The sequence below is a fragment of the Magallana gigas genome, chromosome 1 (genome assembly GCF_963853765.1).
Source record: "Magallana gigas chromosome 1, xbMagGiga1.1, whole genome shotgun sequence".
Lineage (NCBI taxonomy): Eukaryota > Metazoa > Mollusca > Bivalvia > Ostreida > Ostreidae > Magallana > Magallana gigas.
The window spans coordinates 26,268,876-26,295,609 of record NC_088853.1 but is presented as its reverse complement, the minus strand read 5'-3'; the positions used below and the strand labels follow the sequence as shown (position 1 = coordinate 26,295,609).

The 26,734-nt window shown below is 35.1% G+C and overlaps 3 protein-coding genes and 1 long non-coding RNA gene across 7 annotated transcripts in view; 1 reads left to right on the top strand and 3 right to left on the bottom strand.

Moving 5' to 3' along the window:
• The window catches only part of LOC136273591 (CD209 antigen-like protein C), an 86,695-nt gene that overhangs the window by 25,708 nt on the left and 34,253 nt on the right, over nt 1–26,734 (bottom strand). The window lies entirely within an intron of this gene.
• The window catches only part of LOC136276707 (uncharacterized), a 41,907-nt gene continuing 26,156 nt past the window's right edge, over nt 10,984–26,734 (bottom strand). The window contains exon 3 of the long non-coding RNA XR_010715235.1: nt 10,984–12,744. This is a non-coding gene — a long non-coding RNA (uncharacterized lncRNA). The remainder of the gene's footprint in view (nt 12,745–26,734) is intronic.
• LOC136273472 (piggyBac transposable element-derived protein 4-like) lies at nt 12,849–19,392 on the top strand. The gene is made up of 2 exons (XM_066077908.1): nt 12,849–14,428; nt 16,497–19,392. The coding sequence occupies exons 1-2, from the start codon at nt 14,006–14,008 to the stop codon at nt 17,820–17,822; spliced, it is 1,749 nt and encodes a 582-aa protein (XP_065933980.1). The 5' UTR covers nt 12,849–14,005; the 3' UTR covers nt 17,823–19,392.
• Nucleotides 14,510–16,499, bottom strand: LOC105323670 (uncharacterized). 3 transcript variants are annotated; one of them, XM_066089335.1, is made up of 4 exons: nt 15,580–16,499; nt 15,175–15,478; nt 14,968–15,063; nt 14,511–14,880 (listed from the first exon to the last, which is right to left on the bottom strand). In XM_066089335.1, the coding sequence occupies exons 1-4, from the start codon at nt 15,658–15,660 to the stop codon at nt 14,693–14,695; spliced, it is 669 nt and encodes a 222-aa protein (XP_065945407.1). In that variant the 5' UTR covers nt 15,661–16,499; the 3' UTR covers nt 14,511–14,692. The 3 variants fall into 3 exon arrangements, with proteins under 3 accessions (XP_011421041.3, XP_065945407.1, XP_011421040.3); XM_011422739.4 differs by having other exon boundaries at nt 14,510–14,856; nt 15,175–16,499; XM_011422738.4 differs by having other exon boundaries at nt 14,514–14,880; nt 15,175–16,499.

The window sequence follows — 26,734 nt, the reverse complement described above, 5'->3', positions numbered from 1 at the left end:
AAGGACAACAGTTCTGGAAATAAACTTAATAAATTTCTAAACTTTAAACAGAAAATATTCTTAAAATTACTTGTTTTAGGGGTTATTTTCCTATCAAAAAACAGTGTCGACAACAGTCGTCAATTTCATTTTTTTAATAAAGTCTTTGCAATGCATGTAGTCTATATTGTTTGATAAGAAATTCCTCTGAAATAGGTGTATTTTGCAACTGAGCTCATGACATCAAAATTAGCATTTAGGATGCATGTCATATGCTAAATGTCATATGCAAAAAAAGCTTACATCATGAGATTTAACAATTCAGTGTATTTGATTTTAGAAAAGGAAAACCTCCAACATACTAGAAACCGATATGCTAAATGGAGTGGTGTTTTTTTTGTATGTTACTAGTACTTGTTGTATTCATGACTACATGCCAATGTATAATAGTGGATAGTAAATAGATATTCCCCTAAAAAAACTCGATAGAGAAGTATTTCTCTCTGAAAACTGGCCCCAAAAAAGTAATCCCCGGAATAAATTGCGCAAGAATTGTATTTTCCTTAAGTAAATCCAAACAAATGAATTTTTTTTTTTTAACTTTCCAAAAAAAAAAGACAAAAGATATTCATATCCTATGAACAAAGAGGATGTTGCAGAAAATACTGCTAAATTAATCGAGAGTATGGGAGTATGGTGTTCCAATAGAGCCACTTTAAAACTTCGTTGTGTTAGCCGTGAGATGACAATTTGCAGTAACCTTTAGACGTTTTATCACATCCTTTATATTCTGCTTAAACGATAAAATAGCTACTATTTTCACAATACTTTTAGTACATCATTTTTAGACGCATGACGTTGAAATAAGAAAGTAAAATTGGTAAGTAAAATATGGTAATAACGAACGGTGTTCAAAATCAAATGTCCAAAGGAAAAAATACAAAACAGGAGCAAAGCAAACAAAAATCTCTACAAAAATTAAAGAGAGGATCAGGTGTTGATAACGAACAGTGTTCAAATTCAGAAGTCCAAAGGAAAATTACAAAACAGGAGCAGAGCAAAAACGGGCCTCTATAAGAAATTAAGAGATATGATCAGTTGCCATGGAGGAGTGAGCATCCTCTGCTGACCGGTCACACCCGCCGTGTGCTCTTTGTGGTAATCGGGAAAACGGAAAAACCCGTAGACAATTCGGTGATTAATAATGGTCTTACAATACGTATTTTAAAAAACCCTCAGTCAGCATTCGAACTAGCGGAAGTATTTTATCAAATTGTTTGTAAGTAGCTTGCCTCGTTTTAGAAATTGTTCATAAGTAGAGCATGCCCTTGCGTATTGAATCAAATGAGAGACAAAAATTCCATATGCTTTTTTTCTTTCTATCTCTCGTATATAACTCTTTTGCAAATTATCATATATTTATTTTTTGCACCAATACCATATGTATGTGAAATTTTAAAAAAGCTTCAATAAAATGTTTCAAAAAAGCAAGAAAGCAAACTCCATATGCAGGTGATAAAGGTATATTGCTACGTAACTAAGGTAAGTTAACGATAGAATAATTGATGCATCATGTTTCTCATAGAGAATTGTTGTTATGTTGTTATTATTAACGTCTTTATCTGGTAAAATATTTAAATATGAAATAGATGACTCAGACTGAATCCAGCAAAGTATAAATTGATCTGACAACCTAGTGTCTGGCTAGAGAAAGAGAATAAAGAGACAGACGGACAAAAAGGTTTCATGCAAAGTAACTTGAAATCGTAATTCTTCCCCGCTATCTTTTCTCTGACGGCCCAGATACAATATATTCATCACGTACATTGTCGACTTACACTGCGACACAACAATGTTACTGCCACTGCCAAATTATTTCTTGATTCAACCTATTGATATGTTGTTAGCTTTTATTAATGATTGATGAATATAAATTCACAAGTACAAGATAAATTACTACAACTGAAATAAATGATGAGTGACAACAAATGAATATACATGCATGTATCTCTGATTCACAAAAAATGGGTGCATCTTATTCAAGATATTTAAATGATACGTATATAAGGTCAGATAATCAAAATAATACAAGAGAACGTGATAAAACGTATTAACTAGACCGCATATTTAGATGGGGATAGGAGTGGTATGACACCCCTTCCCCCGCTTTTTAAGAGAGAGAGAGAGAGAGAGAGAGAGAGAGAGAGAGAGAGAGAGAGAGAGAGGGGAGACCTTTCGATGCAATATTTAGCTACAGTGGCCAATGTTTCATCTTTTATCTTTCATGGTTTTTTTGTCCGTAATTGAATTATAGCTTATAATAGATGAATATTAAAATAATAACTTTCCTCCCTAACTACTAGTTACAATAAAAAATGTTTAATTTTCAATAATAAAAACAACAAGAGCAAAGCACGTTGCTCGTTGGTAATGGAATTAAAGTGGTGTGCCCCCCACCCCCACTTTTTGGGGTAGCATATAGAAATAAAAGAGAATATAAGGACATCAAGAGTGAAAATGAAGGTAAAGGAATACAAAGTACCGCCCCCCCCCCCCTCCCTCCAACGAATTAAGATAATCAAGATTTTGAGATTCGAGATTTTGCTTCTTCTTCTTTTTTTTCTTGTCAAGGTTTTTTTGATGAGGAGAAATCTTAGTATAGATTATTCTTATGATAGCTTTGGTTTTGCAAAGTTTGACATGATGGACTTAACTTTTTCCTAAGATATTTCTAAGCGTATAAACTTTCTTAAGAATAATCTTAGCCTGCCTGACGGTCTTTTTTACAATTGACAACTACATTTGCAATTTGTGTGCAATTCTTTTTCTGCGATCGTGGGGGCAATATAAGAGTGTGTCCTCTTAGGCGTTTACTCAATATAAGGTATGAGAATATTTACAATTATTTTACGAAGAAGCTCTCGTAAACATTAAAGAAAGACAAGGATGATGTCTTGTGGACGATTGCTCGAATACCGTCAATTGTACATACGATGATCAATAACCAGTGGTATGGAAATCACAGGGCTTCCTAAACCTAAGGTGGTATGGGACATCTGTCGATATTAATGTGGATTAAAGTACATTATGATTGAAATACTTTCACCGGTTTAGAATTTTTTAGAATTAAAAGCTTCACGTCGTCATTGATGGTCAATGGAGAAACTGGTCGCTAACCTCTTTATATTAATGTATTTAATAGAATGGTTTCGTTTTGGAGATGCGAAGGCGAAAATGCGAGGGTGCGAAGGCGAATAAGCGAACTATTATAAGCGTATTATCGCTCTTTCGCATCTTCGCAATTTCGCCTTCGCCTTTCAAGTTTGTGGAGCCCTCAATCGTGCGGATCCAGATTTTTTTTCTAGAAGAGTGTTGGGGGGGGGGGGCGAATGATTATTGTATTTGCCGCGGTTGGGAGGGGGGTCCGAGGCATATTCTTAGTAATTTTAATTTGCGAAATTAATAATATTGAAATTTCCAGAGAGAGGGAGGGGGGTCCGGATCCCTCTTATCCATAAAAATTCGTGCATGAGCAAGGAATTCGAATGTCGTATAATGAAATTCAATGTTACTGTGTTTGAACCACGGTATTGATTTAAGGTAAGAAGACAGCTGATAAGTGACAGAAATCTTGAAATCACTACCTTTTATCAGGAGAATATAATGATTAGATCGACGTAGCCAACACTGGTAAACAAAAAAACCCCGCATTACCCAGTAAAATATTAATGAACATCCATTGAAAGCACGTGTGCTTATAATGATAATATGCATGCGTACCAATAACAAATTCATCGGCAAGCCTCGGGTGAGTACGGTATCCATACCATAACTGATGGTCAATGGAAAAACTGGTCGTTAACCTTTTTATATTAATATATTTACTAGAATGGTTCGTTTTTGGGATTAACTTAAAACAGCTCAAGAAAATTTAATTGTAAATGTACATATACTATATAAACACGTGTGCACACTGTAGTTCGTATACTACAGTTAACCTGTGGTTGTACTTGATCTGTACACATGCAGTCAGAGGACCCTGTGTTTGTACTTGAGCTGTACACATGCAGTCCGAGGACCCTGTGTTTGTACTTGAGCTGTACACATGCAGTCCGAGGACCATGCATGTGTTTGTACTTGAGCTTTACACATGCAGTTTGTGTTTGTACTTAAATTGTATACATGCAGTCAGAGGACCCTGTGTTTGTACTTGAGCTGTATTCACATGCAACCAGAAAAGAACTCGATATTGAATGTATATACCATTTAGATGAGTATTCAAAATTAATCTAATTTTATTTTAAATTGGCAAGTAGATAAAAACAACAATAAAAACGCGTTTTGGTACAAATTTATACATATTGCAGTAATAACACTACCAACTACCACCAACCACCAAAATATTTAAATAAATCTCATTTTATATAAATGCTGATTTTCTGGTGATCATGATAATTTGGTTAATTCCATATCAGGTTCTTTTTTCAAAGCCCCAAAAACGGTATTCGATGTGGCTACTTTGACCTTCGCATTTTCGCCTACAGGGCGTAGATCTATGCGAGAGTGCGAAGTTGTGAAGGCGAAAGTGGGAAGTTGCAAAGGCGAAGGAGTGCAGGTACGAAGATGCGACGGCGAAGTGCGAAGATGCAAAGGCGAAAGTGCGAGCTTGCAAACGCGAAGAAGCGAACTACTTTCGCTCCTTCGCACTTTTAAGTTTGTGGAGCTCTCTATCCTGCAGATCATTTTGTTGTAGGAGAGGGATGGGGTCCCGAATGATTACTGTATTTGCCGCAGGGGGGGGGGGGGGTGTCCGAGGCATATTCTTGGTTATTTTACTTTGTGAAATTATTAATATTGATATTTCCAGAGGAGTGTTGGGGGAGGGAGGGGGGTCTTCCCCATCAAAATCCGTGCATGAACAAGGAATAGGAATTCGAATGTCGTATACTAAAATTCAATGCTACTGTGTTTGAACCAATGTATTGATTTAAGGTAAGCAGACAGCTGATAAGTGACGGGAATCTGGAAGTGCATATGTACACATTGTGGCGAGCATTACCTATTATGTAGAGTACATAATGATTAGACGTAGCCAACACTGGTAAACACAAAAAAATCCAATGCCCCAATAAAATATTAATGAACATCCATAGTAAGCACATGTGCTTACTATGATAATATGCATGCGTACCAATATCAAATGTATCGGCAAACCTCGGGCGAGTATGGTATCCACGCCGTCATTGATGGTCAATGGAGAAACTGGTCGCTAACCTCTTTATAAATGTATTTACTAGAATGGTTTCATTGTTGGGCTTAACTAAACCCTGTCACACCAGGCTGCGTCCCCACGGCGTTGTAAAATTCATGGAATCGCCGTAGGATCGCAAGGAAAATTGAGAAAAAATGTACAGTTTTATTTGAAAATGTTACAACTGGAGAAGTCACGGCGTCCTGACGGCGACCTAGGCGGTCTTACGGAGCTCCCACGGCGTATAACTGCGTTTTCACGGAGTTCTACTTGGCGATTAACTGTGCTCTCGCTGAGTCTCCGCCGAGCGCTCATGACGTGCTAGGAGTTTTTACCGCGCGTCCACGGCGTGCTCTGTGCGCTGACTGCGCTCACAAGACGTTCTTTACTTCCTGGTAGGTTAATATTAATTTGTACAATTGTATGGGAAACAAATAAGAATTTACAACTAGTATATAAATGATTTAAAGATTGTTTTGATTTTATGATAAGGTACATTGTAATTGAAACATAGTTACTTCTAAACAATTTGTGAAGGACTAGGATTAAACTCTTAGTAGTCAGATCTACAAAAAAGATCCGTTATTAGTTGTTAGAAAACATTGAAAAGATGTGAAAACATCAGAACCAAATGGCGTGAATTCCATCTACGTCCATCGATTGGTCTTGGAATATTAGCAAATGCTGCTTTTTACATAGTCATCTACATCCAGTTTGATAATTATTACATCGCTTGCTATTGTACAACAACCATTTTTCGAGTTTTCGTGGTCCTGATGACAACGCACTAGAAACGCCGTGGGAGCCCAGTATAAACGCAGAAAAAACGTCACGAGAGCGCTATGAACCAGCAACAGCTCTTTGGGGTCGCTGAGTGAACGCAGCCAAATGGAAAACAACTTGTTCAAACGCAGTAGATGCGCAGTGAGAGCGCATTGAGAGCGTGATAGAGACGCAGTGAGATCCCAAAGGACTCCGTGAGGTCTCCGTGCAAGAGCAATTAACTTATCACTGCGTCTACACTGCGATTAGCTGCGTTCCTTGAGCGCACCGAAAGAGCTCCCGTGGCGCTGTTGGAGATCTTACGGCGCTGTCACGGCGACCTCACTACGCTTTTACGGCATGTTTAGAACGCCGAGCCACGGCGCGTATTTTGTGCATGTTCAAAGTGCGCGCCGTCGCATGGCGTTCTTAAATGATCAAGGCGATCCCACCGCGACGGACGAAGATGTAGTTATGTTGTTACAGCGCTGAAGAAAACTCTACTGCGTTTACCTTGGCGTTTTACATCATTTAAGGACGCAGCGGGATCGCCGTGAGAACGCAGCTCCGGTGTGACAGGGGTTTGAAGACGGCTCAGGAAAATAAAATTGTGAATGTACATGTACTAAAAAAATACTTGTGCACAGTGTACTTCGTATACTACAGTTAATCTGTGGTGATCAGTACACATGCAATCCGAGGACCCAGTGTTTGTACTTGATTTGTACATATGCAGTCCGAGGACTCTGTGTTTGTACTTGATCTGTACACATGCAGTCCGAGGACCCAGTGTTTGTACTTGATTTGTACACATGCAGTCCGAGGACTCTGTGTTTGTACTTGATCTGTACACATGCAGTCCGAGGACTCTGTGTTTGTACTTGAATTATATACATGCAGTCAGAGGACCCTGTGGTTGTATTTGATCTGTATATGTATATGCATTCAGAGACCCTGTATTTGTACAATTACAATTTTCAGACCTACTGTGGTTTCATCAATATTCGTTGAATACCAATTTTCGTGGATTTCGTTGTTAAGTTGCTCCACAAAATTAAATGTTCATTGAAGTGCAATTTCTATTAACATTTTGTATTGATAGGTTCATTGGCCACGAATTTACGTATCCTTGAAACTGTGATTTTTACTATATCCACGAAAATTGATACCCTTGCATATTAATGAAACCATATCATATATTTACATTTTCCAGTGTCTTTGCTTGTGATAACACTTCGTACCGATTTTGTACTATATAACCCATAATACAAATGACGCCAAATTGAAGCACCAGCGGGGTTTGCTTATTTATATTTATACAATGTATATTTAATCGTACGATGGCATAAAACTATATAAATATAAGTAATAAGGAATCATTCTTTTAATATTATGAGGTGATAATTTCGGTCGGGGCGTGATCAAATCTATCATAAAGCCCTTCGGGCTTTATTGGATTTGATCACGCCCCGACCAATTTATCACCTCATAATACTCAAAGAATGATTCCAAGTTTAATAATATTCCTTATATATTTTCGAGAAAAAAAAAATTCTAACTATTCGTAAGAAAATCAAAGGTGGAATAACACATCATAACAAAATGGCTGACCTCTGAACGAAAGGATATTTCGTTTTATTAAAAGGATTTTATCGACGGCAACATGTAAGTTATCCAATAGCCGAATAGATAAAATGTCGGACTTAAGATGAAGATAAGTGATAAATGTCCGTACATCACGAGTTCGAATCCTGCTGGGGCTTTTGTTGTTAACTTGCATGTACTTACTGATTTTTTTTAGATATTCAATTTGTATCCCTAAACTGTAAATATTTCGCTTATTTGACATATGTACAGTTTATTTATCATTGTATCTTTCATAATCAAATAATTCACTGTTTATTTGAATGACTTTTTCCATGTGGGTTATTCGACCTTATCTATGCTAAATTTTCTCATATTTGCAAGCGTAAATCGTCTTTTATCTTACATACTCGTTGAAAGTAATGCTAAAATTCGTAGTTATCGCACAACCATTGTATATTTTCAAATATACATGCATGGTCTGGCAGATCGAGATTACAAATGAAAATTCGCTATAATACAAATACAATAATGAAATTACAGGCGTCGTTAAGATGAGTTATTGAATGGGCTTTCTTCTGCTATTACATGTACAGTATCATATTCCTACATGTACAGTACATGTACCTATTTCAACTCTACATTTAACTTCGGGTGTCCACGTTTTCTTTCGGGGGGTAGGGAGTAGGGGTACAACATACGTATGTTTAATATTCACAGGTTCACTGAATATTTAACACTGAGAAAACTTTAGATCAGCTTGTCCTTGTGGTTGTAAATATATGTACATTTTCAGTAAGGGGAAATCTGTTGTTGTACTTAATATGTATACATTCAGTCAAAGGACTCTGTCTTTCTACTTGATCTGTAAACATACAGTCAGAGGACCCTGTTGTTGTACTTGACCAGTCTGTACATTTGCTGTCAGAGGACCCTGTGTTTGTACTTGAGCTGTACACATGCTATCAGAGGACCCTGTGTTTGTACTTGAGCTGTACACATGCTGTCAGAGGACCCTGTGTTTGTATTTGAGCTGTACACATGCTGTCAGAGGACCCTGTGTTTGTACTTGAGTTATATAAATGCAGTCAAAGGACCCTGTGCTTGTACTTGATCTGTAAACACATGCAATCAGAAGAGTACTCGATGTTTGCATATACATGCCATTTAGATGAATATTCAAATTACAATTTATAATTAAGAAGGCTTATTAGTCAGCAGATTACCAATCGCATATACATGTACCTTAAAAGTTGGATATAATTATACATGTATTAGACAGAAGCCATGATGACTTTACATTAATTGTTTATACAGTACCGATCAGACCCAACCTAACAGAAAGTAAACCCCAATTAAACCCTGGGTTTACTAGAGTGGACCCAGAGTAAACCCAAGGAAACCCAGAGAGTAAACCCGGTCAGAGGTATACCTCTGAAAGCAGACGCTAAATGTGTATTCGAAATATACATAGGGTAGGAATTACAGACAGTAGGATAGTAAGATAAAAGACAGGTCTGCTTCACACTTCAGTGCGTAGTTGACCTCAAAAGCAATTTCCAAGTAAACCCAAAGTAACCCCAGAGTGGACCCAAATTTTCAAAAAGAAAACCCAGAGTAAACCCCAAAAGTTAACCCTGTGTTACGTTGGGTCTGATCGATACTATAGAGCTCCTTCTAAAGAAGATTAATAGAGTCCAAAAATGGCCATGACCATCGAACCCTCTTAAATGTTCTCCCACAATCCAACCCCTTAAGGCTATTTAGGTCTTTCCACCTTTCAGGTGAAAGACCTCTTGTTTTCTTTATGTTTTTTCTTCTTCTTCTTCTTCTTTTTTTCTATTTAGCTCGGTGTGACTTTTTTATTATTAGAGTTATCCAAACAACTTAAACTTTATGTAATTGCTCATTAAAAGTTATGGTACCAATTGACCCTGTGTCAAAGAACTCCCAGAACTTACAGAGTTATTGCCCTTTGAGAAGAAAATGCTTGTTATCGCTACTCCTCTGAAACCATAAGAGATACGGATTTGGAACTTTTACCAATGTCTTCATTACACTTAGATGGTTCTTCAATCTATTCATACCAAAAGGATTTGAGGCCCCCTTGTAGTAGTTATTGCCCCTGAAAGTATTTAAATTTCCATAAAATCACTTCCAACTTTTTTATTATTTATCATAGAGACTTCGGACCACTTGGGATGGAAGAGTCTACCTTGGCCGAACAAAATGACATAAAGGTCAAAGGTCAAGGTCATTTGAGAAGCTGTAAATTAACGAGTTTTTATATCTGTTTTGTTTAGGGTGGTAGAGAAAATCATTTTTATGGATATAGTAGGACATCTTAAGACATTTTAAAATATAGCCCCTTGGCTCATACCTTTGAATAATTACAGAGTTATAGCCCCTATTGTACGAAATGCTTGTTATCGCTACTCCTTTGAAACTATAGGAGATAAAGACTTGGAACTTTTACCAATGTATTCAGTATACTTGGAGGGTTCTTCAATCTATTCATACCGAAAGGATCTGAGGCCCTCTTCTAGTAGTTATTCCCCATGAAAGTTTTTAATTTTCTATAAAATCATTTCCACCTTTTTTATTATTTGTCGTACAGACTTCGGACCACTTGGAATAGAAGCGTCTACCTTGGCCAAACAAAACGACATAAAGGTCAAAGGTCAACGTCATTTAGAAGTCTTTTAATTAATGAATTTTCATATCATTTGAAATACAGAATTATAGTAAGGGTTTCAATAGCTTGCTGGATTGCGCAATAAGGTATTCAATTGGGTCAGCCAGGTATCACATAAAGTCCTGTGGCTACTCAAGTGGAACTTGTTATTCATTTTGTACAAAGACAGCTAGCCTGTAGAACACTCTCTTCTATTGTTAGCTTTACTGTTTATACGATTGTGTAAAGAATATTCACTTGGCTCAGTTTTGTTCATAGTAAGTGGAAAAAAATTCAGAAAAGTAATTAGATAAATCTTTACCGATATATACAACATGGAATTTTAAAAAAAAATGGCTTGATAATAATAAAAATAAAAACTCTCTTTTAAAACCATTTATCAGTTAATGGCCTTGTGGTTTTCCCATTTTATAGTACAACATATATCATAGGTATAGTAATGTTTTGTAAATCTTACAGAGCAATCTAGCAATTCATTAAAATATTAGGTGGAAAGACCTCTAATTGTTCTCGAACAATTAGCCTACTAGTTTTTATTAGTTGTTTTTCAAGACCTTTTTTTTTTAATTGGTATGTAGATCAAAAAACATAAACATTAAAGACACATTTTGATACAAATTTATACATATTGTAGTATTTTTTTAAATTTTGGTCAGTCGTTCTTGAAAAACAACAAATAAAAAAGTGGCCCAATATACAATGAAAATGAACCTTGTTATTAGATTACATGCTTTTATTCTCTGTAACAAATTCATTCTTAAACAAAATTTAAATGATTTCAAACAAGATATCTGTGAGCCAATGCTCACTAGTGATACCCCCGCTCTGATGTGAATATGCAAAATAAGCAAAGTCGACATTAAACAGAAAGCTGGCATCTGATTGGTACAGAAATATATCCCACAATATGGCATGCCTAAACAAATAGTGTGTTAAAATTTCAAGCATCTGCGATAAATAGCTGCTGAGAAATCTTTGAGGAAAATTTGTTTAGAAAATTTTGGCTAAAATAAACATAGTACTCATCTAACAGGAAGATGACGTCCGATTGGTACCAAAATATATCCCACAATATGGCATGCCTTCACAAACACTGTGTAAAAATTTCAAGCATCTGCGATAAATAGCTGCTGAGAAATCTTTGACGAAAATTTGTTTGAAAATTTTGGCAAAAAATAAACAAAGTCATTATTTAACAGGAAGTTGACACCCGATTGGTACAAAAATACATCCCACGATAAAGCATGCCTATACAAATACTGTTTAAAAATTTCGAGCATCTGCTAAGGACAGTTTCTGAGAAATCTTTGACGAAAATTTGTTTGAAAATTTTGGTTAAAAAATAAGCGAAGTCGTCATTTAACAGGAAGTTGACGTCCGATTGATACAAAAATACATCCCACGATATGGCATGCCAAAACAAATAGTGTGTTGAAATTTCAAGTATCTGCGATAAATAGTTGCTGAGAAATCTTTGACGGAAATATGTTTGAAAATTTTGGCTAAAAAAAACCAAAGTACTCATTAAACAGGAAGTTGATGTCTGATTGGTACAAAAATACATCCCACGTTATAGCATGCCTATACAAATACTGTTTAAAAATTTCAAGCATCTGCTATAAACAGTTGCTGAGAAATCTTTGACAAAAATTTGTTTGAAAATTTTGGTTAAAAAATAAGCAAAGTCGTTATTTAACATGAAGTTGACGTCCGATTGGTACAAAAATATATCCCATGATATGGCATGCCTTAACAAACACTGTGTTAAAATTTCAAGCATCTGCGATAAATAGTTGCCGAGATAAATGCGACAGAAATTTTTGTTACGGACGGACAGACAGACGGACAGACAGACGGACGGACAGACAGACAGACACACAAGCATAAAACAGTATACCCCCTCTCCTTCGGAACGGGGGTATAATAAATATATTTCAGACATGTTCATTTTTAGAAGCTTAATTAATTATGATAATTTCTATGTACATGTAGTACTGTGGAATCATTTTTATTTGTGGGGGTCAATGTCCATTGGTTACCAAACTGTTCCTAGTTCATGGGGAGGTAATTTCTTCAGTAGCAAGTTCTATTTATCAATAAATACTAAATATTTGCTTGTGTATACATTCAAGGGGATGTAAATTTGTGTGCAAGGGTTACTCACGAAAGGCATGAACATTGGTCCCCCACAACCACGATGATTCCACAATTATATAATATGTACTGACTACATACAAAAATAAACATTCACATGCAATTTTAAATTCAGCTTCGATAAAATTTCCCAAAATTAAATTAAGTTATATGTATGGACTGAAAACTTATCATTCCAATTTATCAAGCATGCAGTTATTATAAACTGCACGAAAGTGTTCAACTGCAAGTTGCATCTAGTATGGGCCATGGTGATTCTTTTCCATTTGTATTCCATTCGTATCTTTGGTATTATGTCCAACTCTTTTCTTGAGATTTCCTAAAAAGAAATATTACAAACATTTAAACATAGTATTTTTACATCAACTTTAAAACAATAACTAGTAACGGGTGCGTCTTTTAACCCCAAGGAACCCCAAGGAAACCCCAAGGAACCCCAAGGAACCCCAATGATAGAAATTAATAACTATTAACCCTTGCTCTGCTGCGCGCACATATATGTGCGCATTACAGAGTGTGCGCTACCATGCGGGGCGCACATATATGTGCGTTTCAATGAAAAACAGACGATCACATTTTGTCTGGATGATTTTTTTTTATATTGCTCTTATTTTCCGGTAAAAGTCTCTGAAATATATAATACTGGTCCATAATTTTAAGATTTATTAAAATAAAATGATTACATACAGGTTAGGTTACATTTTTTTTGCATTTTTCTCCAGTAAGTAATGTGTTGTATCGGCGCCATTTTTAAAAGTGAAAGCGATAGTAGACGCCGACATTCGGTACCCTGATATGAATCAACCGATAAATTTTACCGCATGTTTATATCCCTCTTGTATTTATTAATGTTCATATCAAGTACACTTATATTTCTTTTTCTTCATTATATAATTTTTACGCATTTATTGATAGTATTTTTCTAATGTTATATGGAACATTTTGTATACAGTTAAAAATAGATGTAGGTGGATTCCACCTCGTATTATTCTTATAATTTTCAATACTAAAAGAAGAAAGAATCGATAAACACTAGCTTAATTGCCTTTCACGTTTAAAATTTGTATAACCATAACAAAACAATGGTGTAACACCTATGCTTTATTATTTGGAAATTTGGAGGGAAATTTAGTTAATGATATAGGCGTTTAAACAACGCGACAGAAATGGCTGCTGCACACGTGTTTTCGTTGTTGGTGTCTGGTGATCTAATTACGTAAATAGGAGATAATACTATAGCAAGGATAGTAAATCTAACATTTGAAAGGTATATATAAACACACCATTCTTTGTATAAACTAGTTTAAAGGAAATAACGCCGCAATCTTAGGAAGCACTTGATCTAACGGCACCGGAAGTTGAGATATGACGCGGCGATCAGCTGTTTTGTATCGTTTGGACTACCGATGATATATTGGCAAAAATATCCATTTTTATAAATTAAACAATGAAATCTATTGCTTGTTTTCGTTTTTTCAGTGTTAATACAAACTGAATTGAGTGGAATATTTGTTTGTTTCATGAGAGATATACAATTAAACCCTGTTGAAAATATGTAAACAATATGCCCTATAGACGTTATGGCCGACAGAGATAACATAATAGAAGAAATCTTTGCAGATAGCGATAGTGACGGTGAGGATAATTTTGAAGGCTTTGATTTAGAGGATTTAAATACTACAGAATTAGATGATGAATCAATTCATGCCAATTACAATGTTTTGAATAGTGAACTTTGGAATGAAGGTGATAGGACTCCCTTACCGTTAAGTTTTGAGCAGGAACCAGGTTTACAAAAAGAAGTTTCTGATTCTGATTCTCCGATCGAATATTTTGAACTTTTTTTAGATGACTTTGATTACCAAAATATCTCTGATGAAACAAACAAATACGCTGATCAATTTCTTGCAAACAAACAATTAAAGGAAAAATCTCGCTTTAAAAAATGGAGGGATACAACATCTTTAGAGATGAAGAAGTTCTTTGCCATTGTTATAGCAATGGCCATCATAACACTATACATATATTACATGGCTTCGAGGGCGACATAACACTCCAGGGCTTTCCTGTCACCTCGGGGCAAATATTCTGGTATTGTCGCCCGAGAAGACATGTAATATATGTTATATAACATTTTTAAACAAATCAAACTCAGGTTTTCATCATATTTATTTAATTCACAAGAGTATTTAATGGCACATGCTCATATTTAGTCAATGTACAATGTACAACGTCAAGTAATACGCTGATGATTTGGTGATTCTTAATCAATAATAATGATAGTGTACATTGACACTGCTGTTGTTGATATGCATAATGGGGGCTGGCTGAATCTTTGCAGGGCGGTTTTCTTTTTCCTGATACAGGTTGAGGTTTGTTGTTCTTGTTTCATGTGTGACGAATGTTTCCAGAAGCCTTCGTTCCTGTGAATCTGTGATTTCAAGAAAATCCATATCTGTTTGAAGATAACATTATCCCAATTTACTTATACCACAGAAAAATGAAATATCGAAGATAAACGATTTGTGGTTCAGCTCTTTACCTTGAAAGTGGGATTCAGCTATATCGTCATCTTGCAGAAGTGACATGGTAGAAGAAGAGTTGCTACCTGTGCGTAAAGTGGCGGCGTTGTTTTCAGCTGTTAAATTGAAAATAGTTGCTTTATAAGAGAATTGTTGTGTCATTAATGCATTTTATAAAAAAAAATTCCTTAATAAATAAACTCAATACAAGTATTAAAACTACATACCATGAATAGAATCTCCAGTTATTGCCTTTGAAATTGACATTGCCATGTCTAGCTTTTTCTTATCATCAACATGAGCTGAATAACTTCGGATACTACTTTCAGACTGATGGCCAGATATGGACATGATATGTCGAGCTTCGAATCCCGATCTGTCTAATTCTGTGATAGACGTTGCGCGCAGACAGTGGTTCGTATATATCTTTGAAAGTCCGGCTTTTTTGGAAAGATTCTTCATTTTGTCCCCAAGCGTATTTTTTCCGACAGCTATTTTATCATACTTCAGTTCATTTCCTTTACTTGGTCTCTGCCAAAGCACATCAAGATCTTGATTCAGCTTATTGATATAGGACAGAAACGATCCATAAGGACAAAGAATACTGTCTTTAAGTTCGTACATTCTCCCACCTTGACTCTGGTTTTCGTCATTTCTGTGGTTTTTCGTCGCATGATCCCTTGCCATATACACAAATCGTCTACCTTCAGCATCCGTACCAGTGGAAAAGTCGCTAATCCCTAGTTCTCTAAGATTCTCCCTTCCCCTATTGCAGAAATACAGCATATAATCAACAAACACTTTGTTTTGTAGTCCTTCGGCTTCCTTTAAGTCGAATGAAGAATACAGTTTTTGAAGATCTGGTCTACTTATGGGATCCTTGTGCACGACAGCGCCTTTGCCTTCCTTTTTTATTTTCGTACACATGGCAAGAAATACGTTGTTTGCCTCTTTGAAATCGGGATCGTTTACTATGTCAAGCTTTCTTTTTTTTAGGAAATGCTTCTGAAGTCCATACCTTATTGATATCATGCTTCTCTTTGCGTACGTTTCCCCGTCTGAATTTCTCAATCCAGCGTAAAATGACTTCAAGAATTCTTGCAACTCTGGCTTGGGTGTTGTATACAATTCCATTACATTCGTTCCGGATTCATTACAAAATGTTTTCAAAACACTCACGCTTGAGTTTATCACTTTTGTCGTATTTGCCGAATTTTTTTCATCAATTAAGCTATCGAGTTCCTCTGAATTTAGATGAACAAACCGCAGACGTTGGCCTGACATGTTTGAAATTCGCGGATCTGTTTACGTTTGCTTGGCAACTGGCTTGTTGAATTTCGAACCCGACGTAATTAATATGCAGAATTCTTGCACGCGATGGTGATATTACAGTTTCGGGAGGGCAATATAACTACTTCCTGTGAAATATAACTGTTTCCGGGAGGGCAATATAACTGTTTCCGGTGTGATTCAGCAATTTTCAGGGCATAGTAATAAAATTATCTCATTTGTGACATAACGAGAAAACTTATTCAAAAATGTTATATAAATGGATATTTCCGAATACTGGACCATTAATCCAGTGACATCAACTCCCTTTTTCCCCAGTGTTATGTCCAGGGATAGGTTTTTACTCCTTCTTGCCTTTCTTCATTTAAACGACAATGATAAATATATTCCACGTGGAGTCGAGGGCCATGAACCTCTATTTAAACTGGGCCCCCTATACCATAGAATCCTTACAAAGTTTCGTTCTGTTTACAAACCCAACCAAGCATTGGCCATTGACGAAAGTATGGTTGCCTGGCGAGGCAACTTATCATTTCGTGTTTATAGTCCAGACAAACCAGTCAAATATGGGTTAAAAGCATATGTTTTGTGTGACTCAGAAAATGCATATTGTTTGAGATTTAAATTATATACTGGTAAAAAATCTGTACAGCCATCAGAAAACGGGGCAACATATGATCTTATAATGGATTTAATGAGAAACTATTTTGAAAAAGGGCATATTCTTTATTGCGACAATTACTACAGTTCACCGCGTCTTTTTATGGATCTGTGGGTCCTCGGGACAGGAGCAACTGGAACTGTACGCAGTTACAGGAAAGGTATCCCAGACAAATTAAAGAAAGCTCAGCTTAGCAACAGAGGGGACACAGCAACCATGTCATATGGACCTTTGAGCTGCTTAAAATATCTAGATGCAAAAGCTGTGTACCTAATAAGCACCACTGACACCTCTGTCAATGTGGAAACTAGAAGACCTGACTTTATGAGAAATCATGAAGCAAAAGTTAGGCCTTCCATGGTTCATGTCTATGATCAAAAAATGGGTGCTGTTGATAGGAGCAACCAAATGGTGGAAAATTATAAACTTGGCATCAAAACTATGAAATGGTGGAAAAAACTTATTTTCCATATTATCAATATTGCAATTGTAAATTCTTATATTTTGTACAAAGAAAATTGCAGTTTCAACAATGCCATGGTTCAGCGCCATTTCCGAAGAAAGCTCGTTGAGCAGCTCATCCAGAGCTCTGGAGGGAGCATTTCAACACCACTTGGACGACCTGCCCCCAGAGTTCTGGAGAGACTTACAGGGAGACATTTTTTGGACAAGTTGATGGAAGGAGAAAAACCTCTTCATCGCCAGTGCATTGTTTGTGGACCAGCAGAGAGGGAGATGCTACCCCCATTAAGACCAGGAGAGAAGCGGAAAAGGCGATGTGGCCACATGACCAGCTACAAATGCAGACAGTGTAATGTGTCGCTATGCATTTCTCCTTGCTTTGAGATTTATCATACAAAGCAGGAATTCCTTTTGGCCTACAAGAGAAGTCGATTGAGTTCAAATTCCTCAACAGAAGAGTAATTTCAATTGTATAAACTATACATGTAAGAGGAAAGCCAGAGTTCTTTTTATTGAAGGTTAATTGAGCTTTTGTTATTGTGGTACATGTCTTTTCCGCTTTTCTCTCTGTGTGAAATAAGTATGATATAAAATAGAAATGCTTTCATGATTATAATGATTATATAAATACATCAGAGTATTATTTGAATTCAGAATTACTTTGATTCTTGGAATTTAGAGTTTTTAAGAAAATTGCCCTTAGTTAGACTATCCATAAGAAAAATTCATGTTACCTGTCTAAGTTAGTCTAACCAAGGGCAATTTTCTTAAAAGCCCTGAATTCCAAGAACCAAAATAATTCCAAATTCAAATAATACTCTGTTTTACCGTTATACACAATTGCCTTAAATGGTTATTTTAAAAAACAACTGGTATTAAATAACTTTGCTTTTTAAATAGCAATTTCATGTACATGCAGAAATATGTTAGATATATTTTTGTTGGTTTTGAAGGCCCTCAACTTGTCCAAAAAATGTCAACCACTTTTCAAATTTCTGAAAAGTTTAGTGACATGTATGTTCATATAAATGCATATTAGCTGAAGAATGCAGTGCTATGCAATGTTATGCCCGATTTATATTTTGTTGTATGAAGTTTTGTTTGAAGCTCAAGCTAACTTAGAGTACAGTGCCTCTTTAAAGTTTTGATGCTATTATTAAAGTAACTATCTTCTCTTTTTCTATCAAATGTACTGATGCATCAACAGATAAGTTGGATGGAAAACTGTGTCAGCGCTCAAGGTTTTCTGACATTATTTTTTGCTCTATGCACAGAATAAAAACCTGACCTGGTCATTTTATAACATATTTTTCCTACTATGCAAGTAATTCAAATCATTTCTGAAATTGTATGCCAATAATATTAACATAAATTTCAACAAACTGGAAGCACTGTGCATGAAAAAATGTAATTGATGAAGTAGTCAGCATAAATAACGCATTATAAATGTTTAAAATGTGGTATTGAGTTTTAACTTGCTTTGGTGACCTTGACCTCTTTGTATGTGACCTTGGGAAATATCTTCTTAAGAAACCTAGAAAAAATGCCACCTGTAAAATGATTGGTCTTAACTTTTTACAGTGATATGATAAAAATTCAATTAATGATAAGTGTGAAAATGTTCTTGAAATTGTGTCAAATCACAAGGTGATATTAGTTCATTGAAATGAAAATTTTATGACTATGAATTAATTTTGTATTATTTTGTTATTTTTGTATCATATCTAAATCAATTGTCCTTTGGTTCACTGCCATGAATAAAATTGATGCTAATTTAAAAGGAATTTTAACGTTTTTTCTGCAATTAGTAAATAAAATGGTTACCATGGCAACAATTCTTTATGAAATTAATGCAAACTTTTTCAAAAGTACAAAACAACCATGCTCTACAACTTTGGAAAATTTCATTTATATATCTTTGGAAATAAAGATTTTATGCATTGATGAAGAATTGATGTCATCAAAATGTGATTTTCCCAAAACAATTCAGCACAGGTGCTCTTTAAATTTGATAACAATATAGCAGAGCAAGGGTTAATACCCAAGGGGTCTCATTGGAGTTCACGGGTCACCTCTTAGTACCCCAAGGACACCCCAAGGAAACCCTAGGATACCCCTATGTACCCCAATGATAGAAATTATTAACCACTGAAAATCCAGGGGTCTCATTCAAATCCAAGGCTCACCCCAAGGTAACCCCAATGATAGAAATTAATAACTATTAATACCAAAGGGATCTCACTGGAATCCAAGGGTCACCTCCAAGTATCCCAAGGATACCCCTAGGAACCCCAAGGATACTCATAAGAACCCCAATAATAGAAACTAGTAACAAGTGATACCCCAGGAGTCTCATTGATATCAAGGGTCACCTCAAGGAAACCCAAGGATACCACAATGATAAAAATTGATAACTATTGATACCCAAGGATACTTATTGGAGTCTATGGGTCAACTATTGGTACCCCAAGGATACCTGTAGGAAGTTAGGAACCCCAAGGTACCCAAATGATACAATCTAATAACCACCCCAATGGTTTTACTGTAAAACATATTTCTAATTAATACCGAATGACTCAATGGAATATCATAAAAACATCTCTGGGTAACCTTATTTTTAAAAATACTTTATTTTTCAGCTTGTTACCATAGCAACAGTTTTCAATTTTTATTTTTGAAATCTGAATTGAAAAACCATGATAGTGTGTACCAAAAAACAGAGATTTACAATTATTATTCAAATTAAAAGATAAAATCATATTTTGAAATTTCTCTTTAGTTACCATGGAAACACTTTTAAAAGATGTGTTTCCCCATAAATGTTTTACTTGAAAAATGACAATTTTGTTCAATAATTTATTCATTCCTTAAAGCCCCAGCTTATGTACATTACTTATATTTTTTTAACATCTTTATGCTCTGTTACCATGACAACAGGACCACATAGCAACAAATAAATGTTGTTAGGCTTTATTACTTATTAAAATCTATCAAATTTTTCAGTACGAAGATAATCAGTGACTATGGTAATGCATGGCCACCAATTTTGATTCTTAAATAGAATTGATCTTAATATCAAAATCGATTATGTAAATTGACAACCTTTTTAACTGATCAACGATTAAAAATTGTTCATCTTGACAACACTATTAACAATGCTTGTGCAAGTTGTGTATATACATCAGGTATAAACCATCTTATAATTCAAACTGTTTTGAAGCAATATAGAGAATTGATGAATTCATCTTCCTAAGTCAAGGGTTTCCGATCCCTCCACTACTCGGAGTATGCCAGAAGCACTTGACATAGGGAGATGAAAAGAATTAGGCGATGAGGGAAGATATGATGGAGCAATGCAAGTTTTGAGGGATATTCTACTTTGAGTTCATTTGCAGCATGTAAGTTTATATGACTTAAGTTACTTCACTACACCTTCAAATAGTTTCTCAAATCAGCAGGAAATTACTTGATTATGATAGAGAGCATGAAGGATAAGAAGTATTGTCAAATAGATGAAAAAATGTGGATTGTGGATTGACCCATTAGGGAATTGCAGGTAGACACCCCTTGTATATTCGTAGTAGCTCTTGGACAGGGATTAAAGGGCCAACATCACCCTTTACATGTAGACACAATGGCTTCACCATCACTGTTGCAATATATTTACCTATACCTACGTCTCATTGTTTATTGGGGGTAGACAACCCTCATACCTACATCTCCTTGTTTATTGGGGGTAGACAACCCTCATGAAGTTTGGTTAGCTCTTTTTGTCTGGATTACAAGGGGAATTCAAAGCAAAAGCAGTACACAGTTTGGACCCAAGACAATCCTTATTAATTAATTGTTGCTGAATTTGTATTGATTAATTATGTTTAATAAAAATGTACATCTGGAGAATCCCTACAGCAAATTGTTTATCAAAACTCAAATTAAAACACAATGAATAGTTTTAGCCCTTTTTCACAAAGATAAAATCTGAACTATTATATTACTCTCATTAACTTGTTAAGTCATAGACATGTAGGCCATTGATTGATAATTGACGATATCAAACAATTTTATTAACTCTCTCTCTCTCTCTCTTCCTCTCTCTTACTTAAAATCCTTAAAAAAAGGGGTTTTTTTATAAGACAATAAAAAATTTGAATAAAATTACAAGTAGAAAGAATAATAAAAAGTATATACCAGCCTGGTTGTATTTGAGGTACATTAAACTTATGATGTGCATAAAAATCAAAGGAAAAGAGGATGCAAAAACTTGGAAAATATGTTTCAAGAAATGCTGTTTAAAATACTGAACTTTTTTTATTTTACAACGATTAATAAGCAAGTTTTACAACTTATATTAATATCTTTCGTTGGCACGGATGTTAACACAAGGGGGTCATTGGTGTGGGAAGAAGCCGGAGTACTCGGAGAGAACCCACGTGTTCAAGCGGGCGACCGCTATACCCTATCACATACAACCACTGTCGATCACGGGGATCGAACTCGGGTTGCAGCGGTGAAAAGCGTGTGCAAGGAGTGCTGTTTACTGTGCGAAAAAAAATACCCCCCCCCCCACTACATAGTAGAACTTTACATACTAAACTAAAAATAAGGATTAAAAAAAACCACATTGATTTATATCAACCATTTTAAGCTTATTATTTAAGCTTAAACAGATATCATCAGTAAATAACTTGTGTATAAAGACAGAGAGCTAGTTGTTCCTTTTTCCAAAAAAGGAGTCATTCAAATAATTAATGCATCTTGTTTTAGTTTATCAATTTAGGTAATACTAGGTACATGTAAATACCATACAATTGGAGTGTTGTTCGAGTACATTAGAGTATATTTAAGGTTCTTTGGGTTGACATTTTTTTGAAAAGTCATTTTTTTCATGTGTGTTTATCAAATACTGGAAAGCAATTAACTTTTACTTGCGGGAAAGAATTTTTCAAGAGGTCCCGGGAACCTCATCCTCACAAATATTTCTTGCTAAGAATCAGTTCTTGCCCTATAGGTGTAAGAACAACACAGTTGTAGATTAAGGTTGATCGCAAAAATAAGTCACCATAGATGAGTTTATCTTAGGTTATTTGGGAAATAAAGTCGTCACAAATAGGCATTGAAAAACAATGCATATAAAGCATATGATGTATTATGGTCTCCAATTGAACCAAATTACACAGAGTATTAATGGTATACACTAAGTGCCCTGGTGTATCAAAGGTCATAAATGTATGGATGTATCACTGGAGTTCCATAGGGTTCCTTGGGATAACTAGTGATGACCTATCAAGTGTTTTAAATGTATTATTAGGGTATCCTTTTCTATGGTGTATTAAGATTTATAAGTCTGGTTTATTAGGGTATCTTTTAGAGTTTCTTGGGATTTCCGTGGGGTTCCCTAGGCTTTTTAGAGGTAAGTTTGGGATACCAATGAGTCCCCTTGGGGTTCCATTGGGTTCTATGGGGTATCAACTTTTATGAATCTGTATTAAAAGGGTATCCTTTAAGTTCCATGGGGTTCCGTGGGATACCTTGTGGTGTTTGGGATATCAAAAAGACCCCAAGGTGTATCAAGAGATATACAATTGTGTTATTAGGGTATCCTTAGGGTTCCTAGGGATATCAAAAATTATAAAATTTAAATTACTGGTGTACTGGTATCCTTGGAGTTCCTTGAAGCATCTGTAGGATGTGTAAGGGATAACAATGAGTCCCAAGGGGTATCAAGAATTTTAAATTTGTATTATTTATTTAGGGTATCCTTGGGGTAATTTTGGGGTTCCTTGAGATATCTTTGGGGTTCTATGGTGTATCAAGAATTATGATTCTGTATTATTGGGGTATTCTTGGAGTTCCTTGGGATATCCCTGTGGTTCTTATAAAGTCAATGAGTCCCCAGGGGTATCAAGAGTTTTAATTTTGTATTATTATGGTATCCTTTGGGTTCTATGGTGTATCAGAAGTTATAAATCTATATTATTAGGGTATCCTTGGAGTTCCTTGGATATCCATGGGATTCCCTGGGGTTCTTAGAGGTGGGTCTTGGATACTAATGAGTCCCCAGGGGTACCAAGAGTTTAAATTTTTTATTTTTAGGGTATCCTTGAGGTTCCTTTGGGTTCTATGGTGTATCAAGAGTTATAAATCTGTATTATTTCGGCATCTTGGGGGTTCCTTGGGGTATCCATGGGGTATCCTTGAGGTACTGAGGGGTGACCCTTGCACTCTAATGAGACCCTTTAGGGTATAAATAGTTATTAAATTTTATAATTGGGGTTCCTTGGGGTTTCCTTGGGGTTCCTTGGGGTTCCTTGGGGCTTGCCGCTAGTGACAAATACATGTAACTATCAAAAAATAAAATTCTAGATTTAGTCAATGTACAAATAAAAGGCCTTGTAGGGGTAAAAAAAGAAGAAGAGTATTTAACATTTGTACATGCAACTGAACTCAGGTTTTCAGTGTAATTTTGAGACTGGCTAAACATTGAGTATAATTGACACATTTTCTTACATGTAATTATATGTAAATACATGTAAGATCGATGTATGTATACATACATGTAGTTGTATCCCAAACAGCAGAATTGTAGATGGTGAGATTATAAATTCAGGGATTCGGAAACTAACACAAAGTAGGAAACCTGACAGATGTTATCTTTTTAATCAATTTACTGTAGATTCCTACATGTAATTAAACACAAGGAATTGATATTCACATACAATGACATGAGAAGCACCCAAAGCGGATTTTAAAACCTCACTATTATTTTCTGAGAGTTTTGAACTATAAGAAATTAGGATAGAAGTTATTTTGCACTAGCTATTAAATACACAACTGCAAGATCATGGAATTACATGTAAGTACTCGCATAAAATAAGAGGGGTTTGCACTAATAAGGAACCAACGGTATATATTTGAAAATACCACTAGATACAAGGTTTATTGTGAAATATTAACCGACTAAAAAAAAATTCCGATACAAGTTTTTACCAGTATACAAAATATCAGTTCTAGAATCAAATTAAGAACAATATAAAAGAAAGAATATAGAATGGTATTATATTGTACATGTATGTAATTGTATCATATTTGATACACAATACTAGCTTTATGTATAATTTGATACAATATTGTATGATATCATATGATATCATATCATGTGACATTGTAATTCATTATATATTGTTATACTTTCATGTTAAATACTGAAATCTGATTGGTTAAGACGCAGTTCATAATATTTTCTATTACCCTCAGCGTTAGCAACGCACTTAGCAACGGGTAACATTAAAAATTGTTACATGCGCGAAAATTATGCGCGTACGGTTCGCTGTAGAATTCACGTTATTCCTATATGCAAGCAGTAAAATTTTCTTAAAAATTAAGACATTCAGTATAACAAAATAAATAGTGCCTGTTTGGGAGGATAACAGTTGAAATTGACACCCCTCAAAAACCATTGTATATATATAAAATGTAGAAACTTACAATTGACATCATGCAATTGAAATTATTAATCTTTCCAAAAACATCTCATTATTGACGATAATTTTATAAGTTATATAAGTTTTGATAAACTTTTGAATAAATGGATTAAACAATTTCGAAAGAAATTCAACATGAGAATCACAAAAACGCTTTTTGGAATGACGCTTGATAAAGAATGTACAAGAACAAAATTCAATGAGATTTTGTCTGCTAAACATTTCGAGTTTTCTCGGTAAGATGAAACGTTTCTCGTTTCTTAATTAAAAAGAACATAATCCTTTGTTGATTTTTTTAATTGTACAACAACTTGTTGATTAAATAATCAATGAATTTGAAATCAATTGATTAATTTGAAAGAACAAACGCTAGCTTTTCTGGTGATGATTTTTGGGACAGGACAACACTCAAACATCACAGCTACTTGTAGCAAAGCACGTCAGCATATACAACACTCGGTATAATAATTAATAACAATAGTGTTGTGTTGTGCATGTTACTATGCCTAAATAGTACCCTAGTCAGGGTTTGATACATAGTGCACTCGCCTCCGGCTCGTGCACTTTGTAACAAACCCTGTCAGACTACTATTTAGGCATAGTACATGCACAACACAACACTATTATATAAATATTGTATCATATCATACAATACTATACATAACGATATCATGATACAATATCATATCATAATGTACAAACATTTGATACAATATCATATTGTATCATATTACTTTTTACAATATAATAAATAATATAATATTGTATCATATAAAACAATAGTGTATCATATCATACAATACTATATCATAGGAATCATGCTATATCATTTAACAGAAAACACATCCATCAAGCAGTTTGAGTGAGGTAAGAGCTTTTTTAAGCATCTTTGATAATGGAGATCAGGCTCTGAAGTTACCTCTGTGATTCATTTATATTATAGCTAAATCAACTATGCAAGCTTTAACATGTATCTATAACTAAAACATGTGACCTGTTCCAAAAACTAAACTTCATCTCACATCTAAAATCTATGGCTCAGATTCAGCATTCAAACCTGTCAGGTGAATCAGCATCAGAAGACACATCATCGATACAATTTTGGTGAAGTTAGGTCCAGTAATAAATTACAAAGATATATTTTTCAGCATCCTTGATAATAGAGATAAGGCTGCTTCCTCTGCGATACATTTATATTAATAGTTAAATCAACTATGCAAGCTATTATCTATAAAACATGTGATCTGTTCCAAAAACTAAACCTCATCCTGCATCTGAAACCTCTATATATGGCTCAGATTCAGCATTTAAGGCTGTCAGGTGCATCAGTATCATAAGACCCATCATCCATATGATTTAAGTTTGGTGAAGTTAGGAGCAGTAATAACTAAGATAAAATCATCAGAGGGCACCTGATCCAAAAACTTTAACCAGCTATTAAAAATTAATCTCCTCCAGCATCCAAAACTAAGGCTCAGATTCAGCATTCAAGCCTGTCAGATGCATCAGTATTACATGTATAAGACACACCATCCATGCAAGTGTGGTGAAGTTAGAACCAGTAGTAACTTAGAAATGGCTATCAAAGGGCACCTGCACCAAAGACTTACACCTGCTCTACAAACCTTAACCTCATCCAGCATCTGAAACCTTAGTAATGGCTCAGATTCAGCATTCAAGCCTGGCTGGTGCATCAATGTAGCTCAGTGGTTAAAGTGGTTAAACATTTTAAAGTACATGTATCTGCAGGCTTGTGAACTGCAGATTGTGACTTTTGTTCATATTTACTGAATTAGGTAATCAAAATTTTTAAATCATAATTTTTCATCAAGTATATTACATATTTTTTTGCCCATTTGTCAATCTTAGACTAATATCAGGGATAGAAACTTC

What these genes read in the sequence shown, in the direction of transcription:
- LOC136273472 (XM_066077908.1), top strand. Translation starts at nt 14,006, where the DNA reads ATGGCCGACAGAGATAACATAATAGAAGAAATCTTTGCAGATAGCGAT. An exon ending in TTGCCATTGTTATAGCAATG is followed by an intron (nt 14,429 to 16,496) that starts GCCATCATAACA and finishes AATGTTATATAA; the next exon opens with ATGGATATTTCCGAATACTG.
- LOC105323670 (XM_011422738.4), bottom strand. Translation starts at nt 16,231, where the DNA reads ATGTCAGGCCAACGTCTGCGGTTTGTTCATCTAAATTCAGAGGAACTC. An exon ending in AACTGGAGATTCTATTCATG is followed by an intron (nt 15,064 to 15,174) that starts GTATGTAGTTTT and finishes TCAATTTAACAG; the next exon opens with CTGAAAACAACGCCGCCACT. An exon ending in AGCTGAATCCCACTTTCAAG is followed by an intron (nt 14,881 to 14,967) that starts GTAAAGAGCTGA and finishes ATCTTCAAACAG; the next exon opens with ATATGGATTTTCTTGAAATC.